Here is a 25,573-nt window from a genome sequence, read left to right on the forward strand (position 1 = left end):
ATCAAAATATACTGGTGACTTGTTTAATTAGGACACAAACACATTATACAAAATGCTTAATACATCTGCATATAAATAAAACCAAACCTAGAAAGTCTTCATTTTTAGAAAAAATCTGTAGCAGCTCAAAAGTGCTGTTGATGTCATGACACAACTCCTTTTCTGTATAACTGTACAACACAGCAATGAATAAAAACAAAGTGCACAAAATATAAAACCTACAAGCTTTCACAAACTGTACCAAAATAGCACTATCTTTTCCAGTCCCCAAAATAAGTTAGGATTCTTTTTAAAAAATCTGATAGTCTACGTGAAGTCATAGAAGAGTAAAAACAAAGGATTGGACTTGAGATTAATGAACCACACCATAAAGCCTATATTGGTTGATCAAGTGTGTTTACATGGCTTATTTTAGAGCATCTAGGGCACTTGCACGGTCTCTGCCGTGCACTGGTGGACGGCGGTAGCAGATGTGTCATTTTCCTGAGAGCAGAACATGGTGCTAAACTGTGCTTGGGCCTCGCGAATGAGTTTGTGCATTACAGGACCATCCAGGCCACTAACACAGTGAACACGCACGAGCCCCGACTGGCCAGCTGACAGCACCCAGCTGTGAGCGTCCATGTTTGGGTTGAAACACACCTAGAGGAGGAGAAGTGTTAAACACCAGTGTTGCGCGGTTTTTATTTTTTTCCTCATCTTTTCGCCAACATTCGGAGGATAAAAGGGAAATAATTTTACATTCAGTATTTCCAGAGGGCACTGTGGATAAAACTCCTGAGCGCTGACTTTAGAGCAAAGCGATTCCAAATCACACCAGGTCATAAAGTGAAACAGGTTTAGATTAGACACTCAAACACATGAAGATTTTATACTTCAAGAAAAGTTTGATATCCCTTTGAACAACATACCAAAAAAGATTGAAACAGGCAAAAGGGTGTTTCCATTATTTTGTCCGCAAATGATACTGACAATCATGTTAAGAGGTAACCATGGAGACCAGATGGATAAATACTCTGATGGATGTTGTCCTTCATATAAGTATATGTGAGATATCAGTAAAAATGGCTTATAATTTTATCTATTCAGAAATTGCTGAGGCTTTAGAATCAATATATAAGTCCTCAGGTGTTTCTTTTTATGGATAATATTTAAGTGATAATATAAACTTACACCTGAGTTCTCCTGATGTTCTTACCTTGTAGAGAGCATTCAGAGGCATCTGATCCACAAAAAGCAGGCCTTTAGTCTCTGAGGCGTGCAGCTGCTTCAGTATAGGCTTCTGCTGATATTTTATAAAAGACCTCTGTGTGGGAAAGAAAGAAGGGCAAGTCAGTGTGCGAGTTTTCAAAAACACGCACACGAAACATATCTGAGTAAGATATGTTAAGAATGCTAGGATTGTGTGTGGAGCTGGAACGGCGGTCGCCCTTTTACAGCACAGGTCATTTAATAACGGCACCCAAGAAAGCGTGTGCGAGTACGAGTTCGATGAGGAGAACTCAATTAGCCAAACAGCCCTGACTCCAGTGTGTGCACAACAGTGTGAAATGGACATGTGCATGGATGCGTGATGGTGGAGGAGGAGTGGAGCACAGCACAGAAGGGAACACACAGAGTGTCACCATGGTAGGAAGAGAGTGAGCCTTAATTTAAAAAAAGCTCGGTTTTGGTTAAAAAGTTTGAGCCATTTGTAAAGCATCACAGCTCCATCCTTTACATCCTTCGCTTAACAGAATAAAATGATGTGTGCCAGATTTAATAAGTATAATTCCAAACAAGTAAAGCTGATTCTTTGACCTGAACGGAGAATTGGTTCGGAGTAGCTGGACTGAGTTATCTGAAATAATCGCGTGGCCGTGTTGTTTTGGAAAGTCCATACGGAGAGACTCGTAACCAAAATCAGGGTGGTATGGTACCCTGGAGAGGACACTTAAAACATACGCGTGTGGGATATGACTATTTTTAAAACGTTTCCATAGGCTGTGTTCACAGAGAGATCATGAGTGTCATGATATTAAACACATTTTGTGCTCTGAAAACGTTCAGACATGGCAACCAAAGTTGTTTTATGAGCCAGACATCACTCACTAGTCCAGCAAATGAACAAACTAATAATAACCAGGAGTAGGCAGATTCATATCATATGTTTCCTCCTTGTTTTGTTTGGTAACACAGCGTGGCCGACAACACTGCGGTGCCTAAAAAGGTTATAGGTATAGAACTACAGTTATATGGAACTGCTGGATTGTACACAGCCGACAAGGTGCAAACAACGGCTCTTTGCAAAATATGCAAAGGCAAGGCTGGCACATTAAGGAACATGATTAACTCATTAATCACCAAGAAAGCAAACTGAAGGAGAATGGAGGAAGACGGATAACGCTGGGAGCGCACGTGAGTGTAACAGTCCACAGCCAGAAACAGGGCTGAAGGGCTCATGAAGCACATCGGTGATGTCGTGACATCCAAACATACAGTCAGGCCATAAATATTCGGACAAATGATTATTTTAGCTGTCTATGAAAGTATTAGAGAAATTAAATATGACCTGAAAGCTCAGACTTTTGTGTTTATTTTGAGGGTATTTACACCCAAATCGGGTGAGCAGTGTAGGAATAAGAGAAATTTATATAAGTGGACCCATCCCTGTTTAAGGGACCAAAAGTAATTGGACAGTTGGCTGCTCAGCTGTTCCATGGCTAAGTGTGTGTTATTCCCTCATTATTTCACTTACAAGTAAGCAGATAAAAGGTCTAGAGTGGATTTCAAGTGTGATATTTGCATTTGGAAGCTGTTGTTGTTAACTCTCAATATGAAATCCAAAGAGCTGTCATTTACTCTCTGTGCTACGTCTCGGTTAATCTGTGAATTCATCTTTTTTTAAAAAAAATGGACACATGCTTTAATGATAAACCAAGTGTAAAGAGATATATTCAGTCTCTGTTATGGACAGACCCATAAGAAAGAAAAACAATCAGAATATACAGATAATATAGAGTCATGAGTCAATAATGCCATGACACACAATGCCATGTCTTTCCATGTCTTCAGAAGTGGAGACCAGTTTCCCCTGAGTTTATCCAGTATATAATAATATTCTGTATGGTGCATGAAATAAGTGGCCCCAAAAAGTATTTGGACACTTCAGCCAAACTTAAAAAATGACGAATTCATACATATTTCACTGCATTAGAAAACATCATGCCAAACCAAGTGACATTTCTTTTAAAGAAAAAGCACAAGCACATGTTTTAAGCAATGCCCCCCAAATAAAAAAATAATAGATAATCCATTCAAAATAAAATAAAATACTGTAAATGAGACGATAAAGATTATTCTGGTTGTCATAGGAAATCCATAGTTAATGTGATGAACTCCAGCAAAACCGGTATGAAACTGAAGGTAACTGACTTCATAGAAGAAGAGAGGAGTAAGTTTTGAGAAAAGGTCTAGCATCATCTGTTTGCACAAAAGAAGGCCGCTCTATTCACCAGATCAGGAAACTTGTAAAAAAAATAAATAAATAAAAAAAAAAGGTTTAAAGCAGAAGGTCTCGTGAATGAAAACAGACAATTGACAATTGAAAGATTGAAAGAAAATTGAAGTCTAAACCCTAGAGAGCGTCAGTGCGGTACATTAGAGAAGAAACAGTCGATCGTCGATGCTCTAGTGTTGATGAACTGAAAGTTTTGTTGGTTGAAACTTGGAGGAAAACTTCCACCACAACTGTTATAGAAACTGGTTGATTTCATGGCCAGATGCTGTCAAGACGTTCAGCGAAACAAAGCATGACAAACGAAATACGAAAACACTTTAACTGTGATCTTACTCATCACACCTTACTGAGTGTCCAAATACTTTATGCCTAATTTGGAACAGTATAGCTATTATTTTTATATTTTTCAACAGAACAATCTATTTTTCTGAGACCGGTTTGTTATTTTTTTGCTTATGATAATGTCTTTCTTTAAAATAAATGCCACTTGGTTTGACATGTTGCTTTCTATTGCAGTGAAATTCATACATTCGTAAGTGTGGCTTAAGTGTCCGAATATTTTTAGAGCCATTGTATAAGAACCCAGAACTGCAGACGAAGACACTCACAAGGTCCATGTCGTGGAAGCGGAGGTAGTATTTTCTCACAGCCTCTCTGTAGGTCTGAGGTTCCTGCTGGATAGAGTCACGCTCTTCCTCCTTTTCCTCCTTGAGCTGAGCTTCCTCAAATCTCTGCCCAGGCTCAAACTGCACCAGCTCTGTCCTGTACACCGGCTATACAGAGAAGGATATTTCACAATTCAGTGATGAGTAATTCTCAGCTAAGTGATATGTTACTGATACGTCCTGGGAACCTGAAGCACTGCATGAATTATCATTGCTTTTCCCCCTGATCTTGCCTGACTGAGTCACCATAAGACAAATAAAAGTGTTAAACAGGATATTTGTGCACTGGATCACCATCACTGAAACTGAGACACATTTAAATGTGAAATCTTAGAACATCAGATATTTTATTGGCTGCTGGTTCATCTGGAATATGCTTCAGGACATGCTAAACTCTAGTGGGAAATCAAGGAACATACAAATCGATGTCTCTTGCTGTTGCTGTAGTTGCAGTTTGGGTCACACAGCACAGAGCAAACAAACTCTCCAATGTTGTCCCCGATGACACAGCAGTTCATCCAGTCGGACACAGAGAAGCTCTTTGACAAGGAAAGAGAGAGAATCTTGAAGCCACTGCTTTCAAGGAACACAAATTTTAGTACAGGACATTATATAAAGCACAGTGAACTGTGTCTACCCAATACTTATGTACACTGTCTCACCCATACAGTAGCTTTCCTTGTACAAACGAAAAAAGGCTTAATACCGAAGTAACCTGAATCAAGGTAGTGAAGTCCTTGTTGCCCAAGCCTGTAAAGAGAACAAGGTCCTGTTTTTGGAATACATGTAATCAAAAGAACACAACATGTGTCTTCAGATACGGTCTGTTTTCATCTTTTGAGAATACTCACGTGGCATAGCACGACTCCTGGGTGAGAAAAACTCCTGGCCAAAAGACAGGCCAGGACACATCAGTGGGCAGGAAGCGCTTTATTGCCTGAAGAGGAGTGCAGGTCTTAGTCAAGTTCCACAGTTTAACCATGCGATCATCCCCTACTGTCACCATCAACTCACTACAGTAAAAAAAAAAAAAAAAAACAAGAGAGAAAATGGGTCAAAAAGCCGTACATACTGTGGCCCCAAAAAGTATTTGGACACTTAAGCCACACTTCTAAATGTATGAATTTCACTGCATTTGAAAACAACATGTCAAACCAAAAGAGATTTATTTTAAAGAAAGATACTCCAAGCACACTTTTCAAATAAAACGTTTCCCAAAAAACAGATTATTTTTATAAAAATACAGAAATAATAGACATCCTGTTCAAAATTAAAGAAAAAAAAATATTTGGACACTCAATTGCAGTTTCATTAAAGATCACAGTTACAGCGTTTTAGTATCTAGTTTGCTATCCTTCGCAGAGCTTCTTTAAACATCTGGGCGTGGAATCGGTCAGTTTCTTTAACAGCTGCGGTGGAAGTTTACAAAGTTTCCTTAAACGTCCGAATACTTTTTGAGCCTACTGTAAACTAACAAATGTTCTGTTAGCAAAGTAAGCTCCAAAGTGCAGTAATGTTAATGGGAAATGTTATGGAGTTCATTCTTATTCAAAGAAAAAAGAGAGAGAGAGAGAGAGAGAGAGAGAGAGGGGACATTTGCAGCAGTGCATGGCAATCCCTTCATCTAACTGAATACTGATTTTAAACAAAATGTCCGCAGCGTAAATTACTCAGCACAGTAAAACTTTGGAGAAACAATAATAAACACTATCTTTTCCTGCCCTGATGTACAGTCTTACTTGGAGCTGCTCAGTTTGTAGCAAGTGTTAGAGGAACGTTGTGATAAACATGAATAATCTGAAACTGTTACCTCGAGGCCCTGCACCAGCTGAGGCGGCGAATGGTGTTGTCATGAGCCAAGAAGCAGTGATAGGGGTAGAGAGAGAGACATCTGTCCGGAGATCTAACTCTAAGCAAGGGAGACTTAGTGCTCAGATCCCATAAAGACACCATACCTACAGAAGGAAGTATTTAAAAAAAAAAAAAAAAAAAATCCAAAAGATTGAGAACATTGCAAACACTGTAAAACAACTTACACTTAATAGTTTTGCAAAAAAAAAAAAAAAAATAATTCTGTCCTGTCTATCTTGTTCTGTTCTGTAGTTTTCAAAGACAACCACTTCAAATCAGCTTTGCACAGAGGGTCTGGAAAAAGACTGCGAAAAAGACCAGATCATTTTTTTTTTTTAATCCTCAACTGTCCAGTTTGGGCGAGTCTGTGCACATGATAGCCTCAGATTCCTGTTCTTGACTGACAGGAGCGGTGGCAGTGAGGAGTTTGGGCAGTGATACGTACGTGTAGCTAACAATCTAAAAATAAATTGATAAAATACATCTTTACAGTAATTTTGAGAAAAAAAAAAAGCAGAATACAGATTACCATCACAGAAGCCTGCAGCCAGGATGTTGTGTGGTTTAACTGGGAGCCAGTCGAGAGCGAAACACAGTCCACTTCGGCCGTCGTGATCTGCCTGGCTCGAGCCAACCTTCACAGTCATGATGCGCTGCACCTACACCGAGACACAAATCTCAGATTCTAAAGCAAACCGATGTGCTTCATAAAGTAAAGAAAGTTTACTACTTACAGTTTTAAAGTGCTTTTTACAGGAGAATACAATATTTCATTTCACTGAAAATCTTCAGCAGAAAATTGCCAAAAATTACGCTCCTAGTTTTTAGTAAAATGAAAGTAAAAATGGTGAAAACGTCCAAGAACACGACTAAAAGAAGTGACTGATGAGTCACTTGAAAGCACGTTATCCCAGACAAGTTCAGACCACGTGAAGCAGAGTTATATTTATTGTTATTTGTTTTATTTATTATCAGCTTGGATTTGTGGAGTAATATCAAACTATACAACAAGCTTTAATAGAATCTGTATTTTTTTTTGTGCAGATATTCCCAGATACTTGCTTTAAATGATGGTTAACATTAACATTAGTAGATGAGTAAATGCACTATACTGTGCATTTAATGTTATTTTCAACAACAAGAGCATCGATGCTCAATAGAACGATGAGCAACTTTTTAAAACTTATACCTGGATGAGGATTTGTCTATGATGGAAATGATTTAAAACTCATTAAAAACACAAGCAGAACAATACAATGCTGAACACACTGATAGGACTCACTCACACACACACACACACTCCTCATTGTTGTCATTGTTGCAAGCATAACTGAAACTGGGTAATATGTAATGTGCATATAAATGAAGATTGTCCGTTTATTAGTACTACTATTATTACTACTGCACTGAAAATATATAAATATATGATCCTTCCATGAAGTAAGAGGCTACAACATTTAAATTTAGTAATAAACTACGAATAGTAAATTTAAGCATAAAACATGGAAATATAGGTCACACACACTCCTGAATGCATGTTTCCTACTTCAATATGATGAAATATAAATCTAATCTAAGACAGGAATCAGTTTAACACAGTGCGAGACACAAGCTGCGCTTTTATTTATATATGAAGATAAGCTGCAGAATAATTATTGACTTACCCTGTATATCTGCGGTTCCTGGCTGCTTTCTCCTATTGGGAAACACATGAATGGCTTTTATCAACTCTGTACAGCTACTGATAAACAGATAGCAATTCAGTACGGCCACACATTCATCATCGAAGACAATTAAAGGAATAGGAGTTGACTAATGAGAGCCAGTAAACTGACTGTATTAGAAACCTAGTCTCCACTCAAACTGGTAGTAAATGAAAGATCAGCTTGGTGTATTAACCGGAAACTAGAAAAAAAAAAAAAAACACTCAGACTGATCTGTCCTTTCACGCTGAGCAATATGAGCAATAATTGTGGTTCTTTTACGTTATAAGCAGCTCGAGGGAATTTTACGCTTAAAGGATTTTGACAGAACGCTGAACATAATTCATTACAATGCTAATATTACTTATGGTGAATACAAGCAATTTCCCCTGGGTGTGAATGAGTGTGAGTGTGTGTGGTGTGAGTGTGTGTGTGTGTGTGTGTGTGTGTGTGTGTGTGTGTGTGTGTGTGTGTGTGTGTGAGCCAGGGTGTATTCCTGCCTCGTGTGCAGTGTTCCCAGGACTGGCTGCAGATCCACAGAGACCGTGACCGAATGAACGAATACAAGCTAGAAGGAGTTATAACCCTCAGGCTTCCACACAATACGATACGATTTCAGGTCTTAAGGCAATGATTCAATATCTGATGGTATCACTCTATCTGCTATGATACAGTAAGATTGTGTATGTGACCAAACATAGTCCAGAATCTGGGGTAGGTCTACTGTTAATTTGCGAATGCTGATGACGTAGATCAAGATTATTTTAAATATCGCAGTTATGGGCAAGTTAGCCTATTTACACATCAGCTTAAAAATATGAATAATATGAACCAGTTTTCTGTCCCTTTTCGATAATAGTCTATGTACAAGCTAGTAATGGCCAGGTAATACGACACAAATGAGATTCTGCTAAAGTATCCCTATTAGCTTTCACATAAAAAATCGGCTAACGTATTTTATTTCAAGCTTTTAAATTCAATGCACATTTACTACTGGTGGGTTATAAATAAATTTTAATGACATTGCTTTGTGAAAATAATACTGCATCGTTTCTGAAATAAACAGAGACGCATACAACTTTTGCATCTGTTGCAGATTCAGGTTTGAGTATTCAAATGTATGTTAAAGGTAGCATGCTAATAAAGTACAGATTCTCATAAATACAGATTCTCATGAATTTCAGTGTATATCAGCAGCTAAAAAAGTGGGACAAAAGAAAGGATATGGTATAGTATAGTATCTATAACATGCAGAAAACCAGTGGCACACGCAATAATAACGGAGAACATATGTGGGAGAAAATGAGTGTGTCTGTGTGTGTGTGTGTGTGTGTGTGTGTGATGAAAAGGACTTCGAGTCGTAAACCCCAGTGAAGGGCTGATCAGGTCGATAAAACATGTCACCTTTCATCCTACAGGTTAGAAGTGTGTCAAACTGAGGCCCTTCTCCGGGGTGAATACGCATGTTGACTGACAGTCCTGGGAGAAAAAACTGTCAGCTACGAGGCTAAAATTCATGGCTTCAAACACCGCCAGCTACCTAGCGATGCATCTTCTTTGTCATTTCCATTACAGATCCTTGTCTGACAGGAAACAATCTGTAAATAATCTGCACTGAGAGAGATGAGGAGCCGGCTTCCTATTCGTATCTTTCTTACAGAACACAGAGGCACTCCTGGGGAAAAAAAAAAACAAAAAAAAAGGAAAGAAAGGGAAAAGGCTACACGCTGATGATATGCGCATGTGAGATGTCACTTCCTTTCAGAGTCCTTTTCTAAATTATTCACAAAAAGGACAAATTCACAGCACTACAGCTAACACAATGCAGCTCACACATGACAGCACTTTCTGGCCCGTTTTTCAGAGTAGTCATAGGACACACACGAGGCGTTTTTCTTTTTACTACATCTAATGCACACACACACACACACACACACACACACACACACACACACACACACACACAATAATGATGTAAATGGGATGTAGAGGCACTCATGTGTCAAGCCTGCAATGAGAGAGGTACCATGCCTTGTGGTGGGGGATGTTTGATGGTTTTTAGTGGGAAATGATTGGTTGGGTCACTAAACCAAGCTGGCGATGAGAGAGAGAGAGAGAGAGAGAGAGAGAGAAAAAAAAGGAAAGACACAGCTGATGAGAAAATAGCTTTGGTGCTCATCATAGACTCGGGGTTTGGAGATGTCAAGCTGGTGAACTGTGAGAAGCAATTTCTGCAGGAATAAAAAAAAAATGATTTCAGACACCAGCCACTATAATGAGGAACAAAGAGGCCTTTGAGGGCAGATAAGATCTTTCTCTTACAAGACAAAATACATGGAGCTGATGTTCTTTAGCAAGTAGTCGGGGTCACTGCAACACTCGCATGACTTCGTCTGATTGATCCGCCGTCACGGACATGGAGCTTATAGGACAAAGCTAATAAAACACGCTTAATTCAATATTCAATCAGCTCTCCTAAAGAGGAAGGGAACTGTAATTAAATGAGTGTTTTCTAAGATCAAGGCACTGGGGAAAAAAAGAAGGGAAGGGGTGAAAGACAAAGCAGCTGATGACTCTGTAGAAAGGACACAGCTCATTAACGTACTGTAGACATGCTGGTGGATCATCTACAGTATTCTGGTGCAGAGGAGCTTGAGCTCCAAGCGTCAGAGAGAGAGTCCAGGAACTGAAGGATGAACACACAGTTCCAGCAAAAACAACAAGAACAAAAGAGGAATGAAAAGAGGAATGAACAAGGGTTTGTATCGACCAAGCTGTGGATCTAATGCTGAACGGTCTAGCACGTGGTTTATCCATGGGTCCATCATGTGTCAATTAAATCAGTGGATCTTACTTTGAGAGCACTGACGCTAAGATAAAACACTATTTAAAATAAAACATATTAAACATGGAGTGCATAAAAAAAGAATACAGTCACTTGTGTTTTAATGATTATGATAATCACTATGAAACTTTGTGGTAACAAGCAATTATACCAGGTTTTAATTATATAAACATTCAAGCAGCTTCACCAAATTTGCTCTCAAATCATCGATTCCAAAAGAAACCCGGCCCGAGTGGATGTTCTGCAGACTGCCGCTGCTGCAGGGAACACTGTACGTGTATAGCGATATGATGGATATTACAGCCAGATGCATAATTAATCAAGCAGTTTAGCTTGTTAACCCAAGGCTAATGTATGATTTACGATGAGCGAGTTCCCTAAAGAAACATGCAAGCGCAGTCACACACACAAACACACCTGACTCATGAGGCACGAGCTTCAGACAAATCAGTGAGACAGGAAGATGAGTGCCAGGAGACAGGAAGATGCTGAGAGATACAATCAATCAAATATATAATCTTAATGCCAATGTATGAAACTCGAAAAGGTGAAAATACAGCACATAAGAACACGGTGATGAGCTGAAACCTCTCCTCAGTGAAGAGAAGAGCCTTAAAGGAGCGACAAAAGAGGACTTTTTTGTGGGACTGTGATAAATGAGTCTTTGAAGCATGTGCATTTGTGCACGCACACACACACACACACACTCACACACACACACACACACACACTCACAGAGTGGCGATAACGGTTAACAATAAACCAGAGGAGGTAATGAATGCAGTGGAAGGGAGATTGTTACTTCAGTGCCTGTAACAACAATCGTCCCTCTGAACAACAGGCATTAAAATTCCACTCAAGATCCTACACACAGCCAATACCAGTTATCTATTATTGCTATATGTCAGAAAAAATATACAAATTAAAAAAATAAACAAGTAAATAAATAAATAAAACCACTATATTGGACTTCGTTTTAATACTTTAAACATCAGAAAACACTGTATTCGACTACCTAACCTCATTTTATCTCTTATTTCCATACTTTTCCATTTAAAACTTGGGGAGAGTAAGCTGATCGAGGCTTTCGCTTTTAGTGTGTGTGATTTCTATACAGATCGGTGTCTTTTTTATTTTCTGCTCTGTTTAACTCGCACCCTGTGGCCGGCGGTGTGCGTTTCGGGTGTCTCTGTACTTCCTTCTTTTCAACTTCAGTTGAGTTACACGATCGATAAAAAATACTTCCAGTGCACGTATTCCACTTCATATTTACACGCGCATCTTTAAAGCTGTGCGTAAATGTTTTTGCGTAAGCCACAAACCACTATAAAAACTAAAAATTTCCACTGGATTTCCAAAAAGTTTGTAAATGCAGATTATTTTTCGTACTCGTGAGTGTATGTTTATGAATGCCAATCATCTGAAAATTAGCAGGAGCTGATCTGCATGTAGTGACGCCCACAAAAGTCCACAAAAGGCAAAGCTTCCACAGAGAAGCAATAAACTGCACTGCAATCATCCTCTGCTTAAAAAGAAGCACAGAGATGTGCATCTAAAAGCATTTACACAAATCAGAACTCCTTTAGAATAGTATACTACAGTCAGACAAGACAAAAATAGAGTTCTTTGGCAATACTTTAGTCTTTTAAATATCGTATCTTTATTTATGTTTATGAATACATATTCGTTTGGTCATATTTATAAGTGCAAAGTCAAAAGACGCTCTGTGTTTACATTTGAAATGGATATATGCACTGGAAGTTGATTAAATAACACAAAGAAAAGTGTTCGCATACTTATTTCCTCTCGCAGTATGAAGTCTCGTAACGCTTCTATAAACCCGACAGGATGTCAAGATCATCACATTATCACATTTTCAGTCCCTCATACTTGTGGCACATTCCCCCTAATAAATAGTACATTAGTACACCAGTGGTGTTATTGCTATTCCAGAATCAAGCAGATTAAAAGATGTAAATATTTTAGGTCAAGGACAAACATGACTTAAATGTTATTCATATCTCTTTCTGTGGCTGAGAGCAGCCTCTGGCCCAGCGAGCAGATCGTATACATACCTGCTTTGATTTGCTGCCCTCTTCTGTTAAACAAGACATTACTGAATCCACGCATAACACACACGTGTGCACCCAGAGCTAACCTCAGCATCATTACTCTCATACTCACGCACCTGTAGCTTGATTTTGGGCTGGTAGATGCTCTGGGTGTGGCAGACTGTAAACAGCAATATTTCCATTAGAAAAGGCTGCGGCTACGAGTCCCAGTCGAGGCACGTGTGGGGCCTGCAGGAAAATGGTGAGAAGAACCCAGGTTTATTTCTCTCATTAATGCCAACATGGAGAACATGGAGAACTCACACATGCTTATTACTGCTAAGAACATGTCCTTATCTCTCATCCTGCTCATCTTTTTCCTCACTAAATGCTCTTTTTAACATATTTGTAGATTCCTACACTGGCTGATACATTTTGGGATTTGGAGTTAATCACTGAACCATGATAAAGACCAACATCCAGCGTGTTTCTGAATATTTTTTTAGATGTGGGTCTGACATGCATCACACTCAGGAGATTGATTTTAAGCAGCGTTTCAGCGCTGTGAGGTCCGAGAATGTACAACGTACAGTGATGCTGGCAGAACATGCGTCTCCGGGTCTGCTGTGAGTTCTTACTGGTTTCGTGTGAACATATTGAGAACGTGTCACTGTGAATTTAACAGGCTTGGCTTGCTAATTAGCGAACAAGCCTAATTTATATTGCTTTAACAAACCTACGTCACGTTCTTACTGAGGAGTTGCCTGCAACGGCCACATTTTGCTAGACAAATTTGGTCAACTCTATTTACACCGTCGTAATCGTAAAACATTACGTCTGGAACGTGCCGACAAACAACAAAGTTGTAAGCATCAAGAGATTTCTATGCCTTCTGTTTCTCTCTAAGTGTAAACACTCAGAGTTTCTGTGAGATAAGTTAACATGTCAAGTTCAAAAATCTAAATTGAAGTACTTTATTTATTTCCCCCAAATTTGGCTAATTCCTACCCACCAGCCAGCTCTCCCCTATCATATCACAACTTCCTCTGAGAGACATGAAGCCAGCCACATGCATCTTCTCAAACTGCTGCGTAGTACACTCAGAGGAAAGCGCTATCCGCCTACTTCCTCATACACGATGCCAATGATGGGTTATTAACACAGTGATTGGTAGAGGAGAGAGCATATGCCTCCCTCCCACACAGACAACTTTGCGCTCTTGGACTCGCTGCTGTGGCCTCGTCAGGATTCAAACTCAGGATCTCCAGCTCGTGGGCTGAATACATTTCTGTTGCACCACCTAGGAACCCAAGCAAGCAAGCACTTTTAAGCACGTCAAGAACCTGTGCAAACCCTGTATATTCCCGGTCTTTTGACACTATCAAACACTCCATTACACACTACATCACACATGATGTCGGTTTTCATGAGCGTGTGTCACTGTGAGGTGCGTCTGAGGTGAATATCTACCTTTCTGACGGTGGTAGGAAGCTCCCAGGCTCCTGCAGGACACCACTTCAAGCTCCAGATGCAACCATCATCCACCGCCAGGGCGTAGGCTAAGCGCGGGGATGACAAAGGTCTGAAGCATAAACAACAAACAAGAAATAATAATAATAATAATAATAATAAAAATAATAATAAGGGGTGAAGAAATCCTAAGTGAAAGCTTTAATGTGCTGCCTAGTCCTGTGTTTTGGTTGCTAGGAAACCTAGCTAGGCAAAAAAGTGGAAGCTGACATCATTACATTATGCACGGACAGCTAGTTAGCTAGTTAAGTAGATCAGTAGGTATGAATTCCTGGTCCGGGAAGACTTCATGTAACCCGAGTCCTTATCCTCTCCAAATTTACTGATGTAGCATGTCGCGTTTGTGACCTTCGTTGTCGTTGGGCAGTGGATTCGGTTTTGGTTATAAGCTTCAGTTTTTTTCTCCTCTAATCACAAGTAACTATATTTGTTGTGTTAGTGTCTTTATTCTTTCTAGAGTTGATGTACAGTGTGACTGAAAAGTCAAGAACCAATGGGAATGTGTTGAGCAAAAAACATGATACAGGACTGAAAAATGCATAGAGTGTAAGGGTGAACATGTTGTAAATGATAAATTATATGTATATGTGTAGTTTTACTCTCATTGGTTCCTGACTTTTCGATTGGAAAGTTAAATAACAGCTTTGAATTGCACATTATTTGAGTCAGGTTCATCAGTGTTTCTGGCGTGTTGTGTACCTAGCAAAAAAATGTTCTACCGCTAAGTGCAGAGAAAAGTGCCTCAGCTGATGAGTGAAGTGTGTTGGGATTGTGTGTAGAGCAGTGGGATTTGAAATGAGCAGCTACAGTTCCAGCATCACACCATCATCCAGGGCATTAAGTTTAAACACAACTGCATAGCGAATGGATCCATGGAAATGAAAAGTCGGGATTGTTTTCTTTCTCTGGTTGCTGAACCTACTTGTCTGCGAGGCTACGTTGTGTGGATAAGAACACTATAAGCACGGGAAATTATATTATATAGGAAAAATAAATTATATTTCCAAATATAAATAAAAATGTTACATTTTCGTACTTTTTTTAAGTAATGGACCATATTTTGATCGAGTACTAGACCACGATTTGCTCTGGGATTATAACTGCAGCAAAGTAAATTATGATTCAATTTCTGATTGGTTCTATAGTTTACTGATGCATATAATATAATTATAAAAACACTTTTAAAGGTATTATTTCTGAAGTAACACTTCACTTCACTTCAGCAGTACAGTACAGTATATGAAGTATATTCATAGATCAAAGACTCCATCTGTGTTTCCCACATGACCAAAATCACAGAACTTTAAATGCAATTCACTGAAAATGTTTCTCAGCATAAACAATTCTACTGAAACCTATCAGGCTGTGTGGCCTGCCTCAGACACACTTAAAGTGAAAATAAATTCTTTTTTTAAACGTCTTTTTTTAAAAGCTATTCATCTGTATAAGAATTATGACGTAAAAATCTGCTCAATTATTTATTCGTTAATGTACTCTCTCTTATAATTCATCTTTTAATTGCCTTTAAAAAAAATCTGTCACTATCTAAAGTACAACTCTTATTACTACTCCTGTAGGGTTTTTTATATATATATATTTTTACAGGTAATAAGCGAGAGCTCCTCACCTACTCATCTGTAGCTTGCCCAGATCCCACAGCTGGAGGAGAGCATGTTCTGTGTGAAGTTTGTTCATCTTGTGTCGGTCATCCATATTTCCGTTACAGTAAAGGGCAGCATATTGCGTATGTGCAGCACCTTCAGGGATAGGACACCACTCCATGGCCCAGACGGGGCCTCCAACGAAGAACAGAGAGTCCCACCTTTCTGCATTCGGTGTCATGGATTCAAACCTGCAATCCAAGCGACTAGTAAATATATTTACTGTAATGAAAAGAACCGCTGCTCCTGCTGTGTCCAGATGTGAGGACTCCAGGGTCTCTCATAGCCTAACGCAGGGGTTTCCAAACTAGGAGTCGTGAGAATCTCACAATCTCCTCTTTTGTTTCATTTATTTAGTGTATTTTTCAAATTAATATGAGAAATATAGAAGTGAGAGTCTGTGTGCTAATATTTTAAATGTTACTGGAAGTCACACTTAAACAAACTATATTTAAAAGGTGCAATAGTCGATATTTTTCATTTCATACTTCTACAAATAATCTGCAAAATTATGTAGAAATTATCCAAAAAAAAAAAAAAGTTTAAGCTGTTGTCTCAACAACTTTTTTTTTTTGGACCTGAAGAAAAAAAAAAACACAGTTTGGAAACCTGACTTCCGGTCCGGGATGTTTGCTGAATTTGGATTGGCCTGTTGTCAGACATTTTGTAGCCACGCCCCCAACGCCATGTCAAATCCTCATAAATCATTATGAATCATTATGAGAAGTTGTTGCACGTTTATAGAGCTGGAACTCGCAGCTGAATGTCTGTGTGCACTTGAAAGTGATGTTATGACAGTCTAATGGTAACTCTAGTTAGCATGCTAACTAGTTGAACCGCCATACGTTTTGGGGGCGGAGCTTTGCGTACATGGGTGGATATGGGGGTAGGCTCACTGAGTTATATATATGAAGAAAAAAAGAAAAGAAAAAAAAAAACTTTCAAATCTTATTCAACTCCACTCGTTCAACCTATTTATGCCCGTATGCATGGATTTTCCTATAACACACAACACAACATTTCCCACTAGACTGGAAAGGAATAGTCCTTTGGGATTTTGCCCAATGTTTGGGAACCCCTGGCCTAACATATCTCTATCATAGAGATACAATGATGATGAAGCTCCATGGTTTTTCATACACTATAAAAAAAAAAAGTCATTAATTCTTTACCTTTTCACCCTCTGCAGTGTATCCTGTCCCTTGATTCCCTCGCGGCATAACGTAAAATTCATCGACTCCTTCTCCTGGGGTAAATATTTTTCTGCCTCCCTGATAGAAGTCAACGAGATTCGTTTAAAAAGTCAGTTTATTGTCAAATATGTAATCTGGAGAAAACAAGCGATATTCCTTAATATTCCTCAATACCTGGACGATAATATGTGCCAGTCACTGACTGAAGGAATCCACTCAGGAAACACCCACGGGGAGGAATGCTTATCACGGCTGGAAAAAGTATTCACAAAGTCATGGAGAAGAAAAGTCGAGACGTTTGTATGGAGAAGATGGCCGTTTGTCAGGAGAAGGCCTACGTCTGTACAAGGAGCAAATGACTTACAATTCTTTGTTGTTTCTGAAGGATGCCCAAACAGGTTGCATGGCACAGCTGGAAAGCCCATTATTTCCAACCACCTTGTGGTTATACGGCATCCTCTGTAAGGAGAAACAGACGGATTAACACTGATCAACGTTTCTGCCTACAAACCTGAGAACATATAGACTACAAAATTTCTTTAGTTTTTTGCAAATAACGTATAAACGTGAAAGCATTCCGCTATGAGCCAGTGACCACATGCTAACATCTACACTAAATATCCCCTTAATGCATGCATTCAACTCTTCTAATTATTGTAATTATTCTGCAATAATAACACTCCCAACTTAATGTTTTCAAATTGTAATGCATCTTTACTTTATACGGTTGTTTACATGACACTGAATCTTCATAGTCTTCATCCTCATCCTCCTCACTTTCCACCTCTCCGTGGTTCCCCGGGTCAAAGTCGGCATCGTCGTTCTGATCGCTGTCGTAGTCCGGAGCTTTCCTTTTCTGCCCTCTCCCTCTTCCTCTTCCTGAGGGTTTCCTCGGAGAGGGACTGCTCGACCGGTCCAGTCCGTTTTGCTCACTCTTTGTGGATTTTTCAGACTTTTCAAGGTCTTTGCTAATATTCTGAAGGTACTCCAGAGCACTGGGCATAAACAGGTAGAAGCATAAAGAGAGAGTAAAAGAGTTATAATGAAGGTTTTACTGCATAAGGACCAAACAAGAGTAAAATCAACTGTAAGCACCTGATCGTTTGTCACTGTTCGCTTTTCGATTTTCAGTATTTTAGGTGATAATGGTACAGCCATCAGTAGCACAGTGACTATATTATAAGAGTTATAAGAGATCTGCTCTGGTATGTGTAACGTTTCTGAGAATTACTCTCTCAGAAGTCTACTTAAGAGTGAAAAAAAAAATCAGTTAAAACCTGGGATTAACAATGTGTAATAATTATTTTGGCGAGAAGTAGGCGTTAATCCTGTGAGTAAATCGTAAGAATTAATTATGACAGTTCCATTGCTGTAAAAAAAAAAAAAAAAAAAAAAAAAAAAGGTAGAACTTCACCCCATTTCCATAGTACATGTCAAAGGTTACAGAACTCAAAGCACAAATCACACCCACGTTGAATTCTAGCTTATGTTCATAAAATAATAATAACAACAACAAACACAAATACAGCTGCAAGGCGATCGGCGGGATCCAAGCACTTTTTGCAAAAAAAAAAAAAAAAAAAAAAAAAACACCTCCAGTGGCCAGTTCTTGCCAAATTACAGACACCATAGATTTACATCCTGTTCAAGTTTTGCAGCTCAATGCTAACTCTGAGAAATGCCCGCTGAAATCTGATTGGCTGATGACAGACATGTTTTTTAACAACCGAGTCATCATTAGAAATCCACTCACAGATTGGCAGGACACAGTATTCCACGTTATATCAGCTGATCAGACTTAGAGTTCCTGAAAATCAGCTATTTGAACTTAAATCTGCCCCTATAAATGATCACGGTAAAAAAAAAAAAAGAAAAAACTTTGCACACGTCGTCAGAAGCCGATGCTGATGCCGATGCCGATGCCGATGCTGATGCTGAGGCGGGCTCCTGAGTGGCGCAACAGAAACGTGTTTGCCCCATCATCAGGAGACCGCATGTTCAAATCCCGAGGATGCTACAGCCACCTGTGGCCAGGAGCCACGCTCTCTGGATGGAAGAAAGCGCTGTCCTCTGAGTGTGTTACGCTGCCCTGTGACGCAGACGTTCAAAAAGACGCAGTCATCAGGCTTTAAGTGTCTCGGAGGAAGCACGTGCTAGCCTTCACCCTCGCCGGTCAGTAGCTGTAGTATGACTGGGGAGAGTTTAATCTAGTCTGGAGTACTCCTCCATTTCCATCAGATGTGTTTTTAGTGAAGTGATGCAGAGCTGTGCTTCACAACACAGTCCAACTAATCCATAATGAAATTCCTTGCCAACTATTTTTATTGATTTTGACAATTAGTTGTTGCAGGCTTAGACCCAAATACACAAAATATAGCCGAGTTGGATGAAAGAAAAGACATCGGTCTGACTCGTCAGGATAAGAATACCATCAGATAGATGATGTAGATGCAGAAGAGCGTGAGAAAAGACTTATTATCGAAATGCCAGACACTGGTAGTAGCATTTAAAAGAAACCACAAGAAGTCACACAGCCTATCATTGCCTACTATTTCCAGTACAACAAGTGGCTATATTACAAATTTCATATTGATATCATATTGTTTTTGACACGAGTGGACAGGAGCTCATTAGCTGAAACTGTGAATTCTGTGATCTGTCACGTATTTTATGTGGATTGTTTGCTCTTATTACTACAGACTGATGCTGAGAAATAGAAATTAATACATAACTTGATTCCAGTGAATTTTAGCTCGCAGTATTCATCCTAAAATCTAGAAAGCTTACACTTTGGCAGCTTTTCTCTTTGGGCGTCCACTTGGAGTCATCTCGGAGCTTTCTGGAAAGGCAGGGCTGTCGTGATTAACAGCAGCTTCACTGGCGACAGACTTCGTTTTTGCTGGACCCGTGTCTTGGGTGTTTTTTAGTGTCTTTCTTGGACGTCCCCTTTTATTTGATTTGGTGCGTGGTGGTAAAACCTCTTGTTCAGTATCAGAGGGACCCTGAGAGCTGGCTCCTGTCTGTCCTGCTAATGCAAAATTAAAAAAAAAAAAATGACACAAACTGTTACTTTCTACGCATTTCCTCAGAGGAAAATAGAGACGACAAAACAAATCATCTTGCACAAAACAAAAATGCATCCAACTCGCCTTCATACATCTCTTCAAGTGTGTTACTTTTAATATTAGAGTCTTGAAGCACTTTGGCCCCTAGTGTATCTCCATTCAAATCACCATCGGTTCCACTGTCCATGTGGTTATTCTGTTTATTCGGATCCTCTGTGTCGTTTTTGCAGGGAACCCCCATTAACGAGGTTTCACAGCACAGCTGTCAGAGCAGCACATCAGCACCTTTAAGGCAAAGCAGCAAGAAGTCAGTTAGCCAGTGATAATGTGCAGTGTGTGTGTGTGTGTGTGTGTGTGTGTGTGTAACTGCTGACTCAGTGCATAGTACGAGGACACACTAACCCTTTCTGAGGACATGGCATTACACTAGATAGCTAATTACTGAGTCGAGACAGTAACGAAAACACACTTCTAGTCCTCCTGTTGCATATTGTCCTCAGTCATGACTACTCATCTGTCTGACATAAAGCTTCATGACTGTCCAGAACATGGGTCTGAACACATCAAATTAATCATAACTGTATTCACTGACTTTTCTGGAGGGTTTTTTCCCCAAAATTTTGTATTTTCTAGATCCGTGGCGTTCCAGGCAGATCTGATCGGCTATAGGCAAATAGCAGGACAGGTTATAATGATGATGATGATGATGATGATGTGTGAAAGAAATGCAGCGTATACACTTGTAAGGAATGTGTCACCATGAACACACACACACACACACACACACACACACAAATGGGACTGAATGAATTAGTTAGGTCTGGAAATGTAAAGATTTTTAATGATTTATTACCTTACTCTTATTTTACACTGTTCATTTTGCCTTTATGATGCAAAGCAAGTGAGGTTTTGTTGTTTAGGCCACTTTTCATGTTGCCTTTTCAACCTGATTCGATTTGTAATGCTGGAACAGTAAGTGTCTTGTCAGCCTTTAACCATCACTCCAGAACAACTTTCTCTGTTTTTTGGTCTAATGTAACATTAATATAACAAGAACTGTGCTTATTTTACTCAGAAATGAGTGGTAAGTGAGGTTTCTTCACTATAAAGCAATGTGCATGTTGTGATAATGACTAGGAATGGGCTTCTTAAAAGGTTTAATGCAACAATTGGTGAGAGTAAATATTTAAATATATATATTTTATATATACAGGTGCTAGTTAAGACACTTCAACTCAAAGGCCAAAGTCCTGCTTTTCTGGAAACAGCCACTAAAGTACTCATGAACCTTAGGTTAGGTTCAGTAAGGTACATTATTAGCTAGGTGGCTAGCTATCCAGCTAGCTTTTCTCTCTTTCTTAATCCTACAGTTTGGTGCTGAATGTCTGAATTATTATGAATAGTGTTTCATAAACACAAAAACCTCCAGGAAAGCAGCGTGTACAGGAGACATATAAGCGGTTTTGTCAGGGTTTGGTGGGGTTTGTGTGTGGCTCACCGTGTTGGTCCACGCTACAGCTCCAGCTCCAGCCCCAGCAGCTCCTCTCCACCGGTTCGAATCCGCCTCACACTGATCACGACTCAACACACTCCAACTTACACGTTTAACTAAAACAAGCCACTCACACCCGCCTAACGAGTCCTAATCCTCAGCACAGTGAAAAACTGTTTACTATTAATCACCAGGGCATTAATACGCACGTGCCTCTAGTTAGTCGCCTATGTCCGGTTGACATGTCCGCCATGTTTTCATAGGAGCAGAACTCTGATCTCTACTGCCCCCTAGTGACAAGCAGAGAATACGCACGTTATATAGCATAAACAACAGGAATGTTAATCTTCACCCCATTTGTGTTGGTAAGAAATTTAATACAGACTGCTAAAAACGAAAATAATCACAGAGCATGCCAGAGATACACTTTATAACCAAAAGTATGTGCACCCCTCTCCATTACACCCATAAGTCTGTAGGACACAATTGTATAGAACGTCTCTGTGTGCTGTAGCTTTACAGTTTCCCCTCGAATTAAGAGGCTCAAACCTGTTCCAGCATGACAATGCTCCTGTGCACAAAGCGAGCTCCATGAAGACATGGTGTGTGAAGGTTGGAGTGGAAGAACTCGAGTGTCCTGCACAGAGCCCTGACCTCAACCCCACTGAACACCTCTGAGGTTTACTGGAACTGGAGACTCCTTACCCAACATCAGCGCCTGATCTCACTAATGCTCTTGTAGCTGAATGAACACAAATCCCCACAGTCACGCTCCAACATCTAGTGGAAAGACTTCTCAGAAGATTGGAGCTCATTGTATGAAACTATAATTTAGGTCAGACAGTCTGGTGTCCACAAACCTTTAGGTCATATAGCGTACAATTATGATTTTTTGTTATTAGAACTGTCTCCTGTCGGATTAGTATTGGGTCTTGTAAAGAAATTAATAAAGCATAAGAAAGGATTTATGCAAGTGGAGGTCTTAATGGCTGCAGGATCAACTCTGAAGCTTAACAAGTTGAATTTTCTCCAGTCTGGTAGCAAAGACTGCTTGGAAATCAAATGTCCAAAAACAGAATCATTCAGCATGTAATGGAAATGACTGTCTGTTTTCATCATCTTGATAATAACACAAAACAGACACAGATATTTCTGACTTTTGTGACTTTGTGGTGCATACACACACACACACACACACACAGTGTAAATTTTTGGAGGTCAGGTCTAGTTTAGGTGCAGAGGTTTACATTCCTCTACACTTAACACTTAACTTCTCCCATCACTCTGCCTCTATTACAGCAAAACATTCAGCTCTGCATCCAGCTCTGAAAACCTGGAGAAGCATACAGAAAGGATTTGATTTAGTATTGTAGCTACATGTATGTGGGTCATTTAGAAAATCACTTTTAATAAACCCAGCTATTTGTGAGACTGAAAAACTTTTTCTCTCTTGATGTAGAAGAGATAGAAGAGAGCAGCTGAGATTAACTACTGTAGAATATTAGCTCCTATTAGAAATGCACATAAATCTCACGTAGCAAACTGATGCTAGCCCAACGTCTATTCCGGGTGACAATGCTGGGCCAGCATCGGCAAACGAACACTTTTCATAACAACATAGCATCAGTTTGCTACCTGTGGTGCGGTCAGAGATGTTTTTCTGCTGTTCTAACGAGTGGTTATTTGAGTTACTGTAGCCTTCCTGTCAGCTTGAACCAGTCTGGCCATTCTCCTTTGACCTCTCATTAACATTATTTTTTTTTTTTTCTTTCACACTATTCTGTGTAAACTCTAGAGACTGTTGAGATCAGCAATTTCTGAAATACTCAAACCATCCCATCTGGCTCCAACAACCACGCCACGGTCAAAGTCACTGAGATTACATTTTTCCCATTTCTGCTTGCATCTCTTGCGAAAAAGACAATAAACTCCGGCAGAGGATGGGTGAGAAAAACTCATCCTTTTAGGGCCTGAGATTTTGGTGGTTTTCTTAATAATAAATATTAATCCAAACGTCTTGAAAGGCTGCACGCAGAAACAGCATGGTTTTTGTTTTGCTTGTTGTGTAATTAATTCCTGATGGCCAAGCACAGTATCTAACCCTAGATTCCTTACAAGGGAAGCAGTTTTTCTGGAGCATCCTGGAGTATTTTTATTTTCATCGATTGGTTTACTAGTGCCCACCAAAAGAATTCTTTCAGTCTTGACAGTAAATTGTTTAGAGTGTTCATTCTCTCAAAAGTGGTAACACGTTTAATGTGGGATTATTTATAAAAATGATCCCCCATCTCCTTACTTTTTCTGGAGGAAGTCTTCATTCTCCGTGTAAATGTGTTTAAGTCTCACTGAACAGTGAACACAGAACAGAATTTTATACACAGATGTATGAACTCAAATGACTTGATTGCAGAAAATATCTCACAATACTTAAAGTGCAATAAAAAGTCATTTGTTCAACAATATATTGTGCAGCCCTCATGAGTATACCTTGCCAACTGTGTAGTTTACTCATTTACTCATTATGTATAGTTTACTCAGTACGAATAACGTGTAAAATTGGTGAACAATGTGGATATGAATGAGCCAAAAAAAAAAAAAAAAAAAAAAAAGACTGTTCTTCCTCCAGATACTCTGAGAAACTACACGATATAATGGACTCCATGAGGTACAACGAGATTTTAAGAGAAGTGGAGGCCATACTATACTGGCCTCGTGTTTATTCCTGTGCTGATTATACGTTCAGAGCAAAAAAGCCTTCAGACACTGTTGTCACTGATGGTTTTACGGTTGTATTCCACACCTCCTAACCTCAAGGAGCTGTGAGAATCACCTGCATGCCGAGACCTTCAGCAAAGTCACAAACTGACCATATGACTATATGAGATGGTAATTTGATATAACTGCTGTTGTCACATGGGCATCATTCCCCTCTCTTTTCCTCACCTCTCTGCTGGCCAGCGCTCCGCCTTCCTACACCTCTAGCCACCCTTTTTGGGGTTCATACCCTCATCAATTTCAGATATCAAGTTTGCCACTATGTTCCAAGAAGTTTGTTCCGTCTTGGACAGAAGCTCGATCGATAGACTGACAGCATTCCCCTGTTGGAATTAAGAAAACTTCAGAAGAAATTTCAGCAAACACACTACAGAATCCTACTTGTGGCCCAGAAATGATCCCCAACCATTTCTGCTGCTCTCCCTTCTGGTTTCCGCTGCTCTCACAAGTGGACAGATCTCCTTGGTAGCTTGAATAAATCTGTTGTCCAAATTGGACAGAATAATTTGGCACCCTTGGTCAGGGTTACTCGAGGATGTGCATTTGGCCTGTCAGGATGAAAAGCAGGTGGAAGACTGCGTCCCACCAGTCCAAAAGAGAAACTCCTGAACACAAGAGCTTTGTATGCTCTCAGGTGTTCCACAGTTTGTCTGCATCATCTGGATTCAGTCATATCACACTTTTGTTAACCTCTCTATAGCTATTAGCCTTACAAGGTTCCATGGAAGAGAAGTTGCCGAACGTTCTCGTTATGCCCAGGAAGTCCATTCTGCCACCCCCTAGGTGTCACCTTGTACTACGAGTTTAACATTGACCCTCCCAGTGGCATGAGTATGGTGGTCATCTCTGAACAGTTAATCCTATGGTGGGTCAGTTCCTCATGACATTGTGTCTTAGGTTATTCTGGTGATTCTCCCATCTCTTGTTAAGTAAATGTGGTTCTATGGATACTGGAAATCTGGCATGGTTCCCCGTCATATGGATCCAGAGCTGACCCCACAGAAACTAGTGAGAAGGTTCCAGGGAATGATGGTCATATGACAATCGTATTTATATCAAATTCTACATCACACTGTCTTGGTAAAAGAAGGTATCTGCTGCCCCTGTTCGTAGAACACATGTATGTTTCAATCAATGTTTTTCATAAGTATAAAAGACAACATACACAGACCATACACACTCCATAGTGTCATTACACAGCACCGTATCAAAGTGGGTGAATGCACAAGTTTCCTTTTTCTTT

At 39.7% G+C, this 25,573-nt stretch overlaps 1 protein-coding gene across 1 annotated transcript; it reads right to left on the minus strand.

The window, feature by feature from the left end:
- gtf3c2 (general transcription factor IIIC, polypeptide 2, beta) lies at positions 1-24,039 on the minus strand. Its single transcript, XM_026918334.3, has 19 exons — positions 21,562-24,039; positions 20,148-20,348; positions 19,786-20,023; positions 17,717-17,993; positions 17,363-17,457; positions 17,173-17,250; positions 16,978-17,076; positions 15,772-15,996; positions 14,085-14,196; positions 12,752-12,863; positions 7,680-7,711; positions 6,545-6,674; positions 5,975-6,119; positions 5,016-5,177; positions 4,827-4,914; positions 4,584-4,703; positions 4,108-4,272; positions 1,199-1,306; positions 1-642 (listed from the first exon to the last, which is right to left on the minus strand). Exons 2-19 carry the CDS (start codon positions 20,302-20,304, stop codon positions 421-423), a joined length of 2,565 nt encoding a protein of 854 aa, XP_026774135.2. The 5' UTR covers positions 20,305-20,348; positions 21,562-24,039; the 3' UTR covers positions 1-420.
- Between the last annotated feature and the right edge of the window lie 1,534 nt (positions 24,040-25,573).

Source organism: Pangasianodon hypophthalmus, chromosome 30 (genome assembly GCF_027358585.1).
Source record: "Pangasianodon hypophthalmus isolate fPanHyp1 chromosome 30, fPanHyp1.pri, whole genome shotgun sequence".
In the NCBI taxonomy this organism is placed as follows: domain Eukaryota; kingdom Metazoa; phylum Chordata; class Actinopteri; order Siluriformes; family Pangasiidae; genus Pangasianodon; species Pangasianodon hypophthalmus.

What these genes read in the sequence shown, in the direction of transcription:
- gtf3c2 (XM_026918334.3), bottom strand. Translation starts at nt 20,304, where the DNA reads ATGGGGGTTCCCTGCAAAAACGACACAGAGGATCCGAATAAACAGAAT. An exon ending in TTCAGAAACAACAAAGAATT is followed by an intron (nt 17,251 to 17,362) that starts GTAAGTCATTTG and finishes TACTTTTTCCAG; the next exon opens with CCGTGATAAGCATTCCTCCC. An exon ending in GCTTCCACGACATGGACCTT is followed by an intron (nt 1,307 to 4,107) that starts GTGAGTGTCTTC and finishes TTTCCCACACAG; the next exon opens with AGGTCTTTTATAAAATATCA.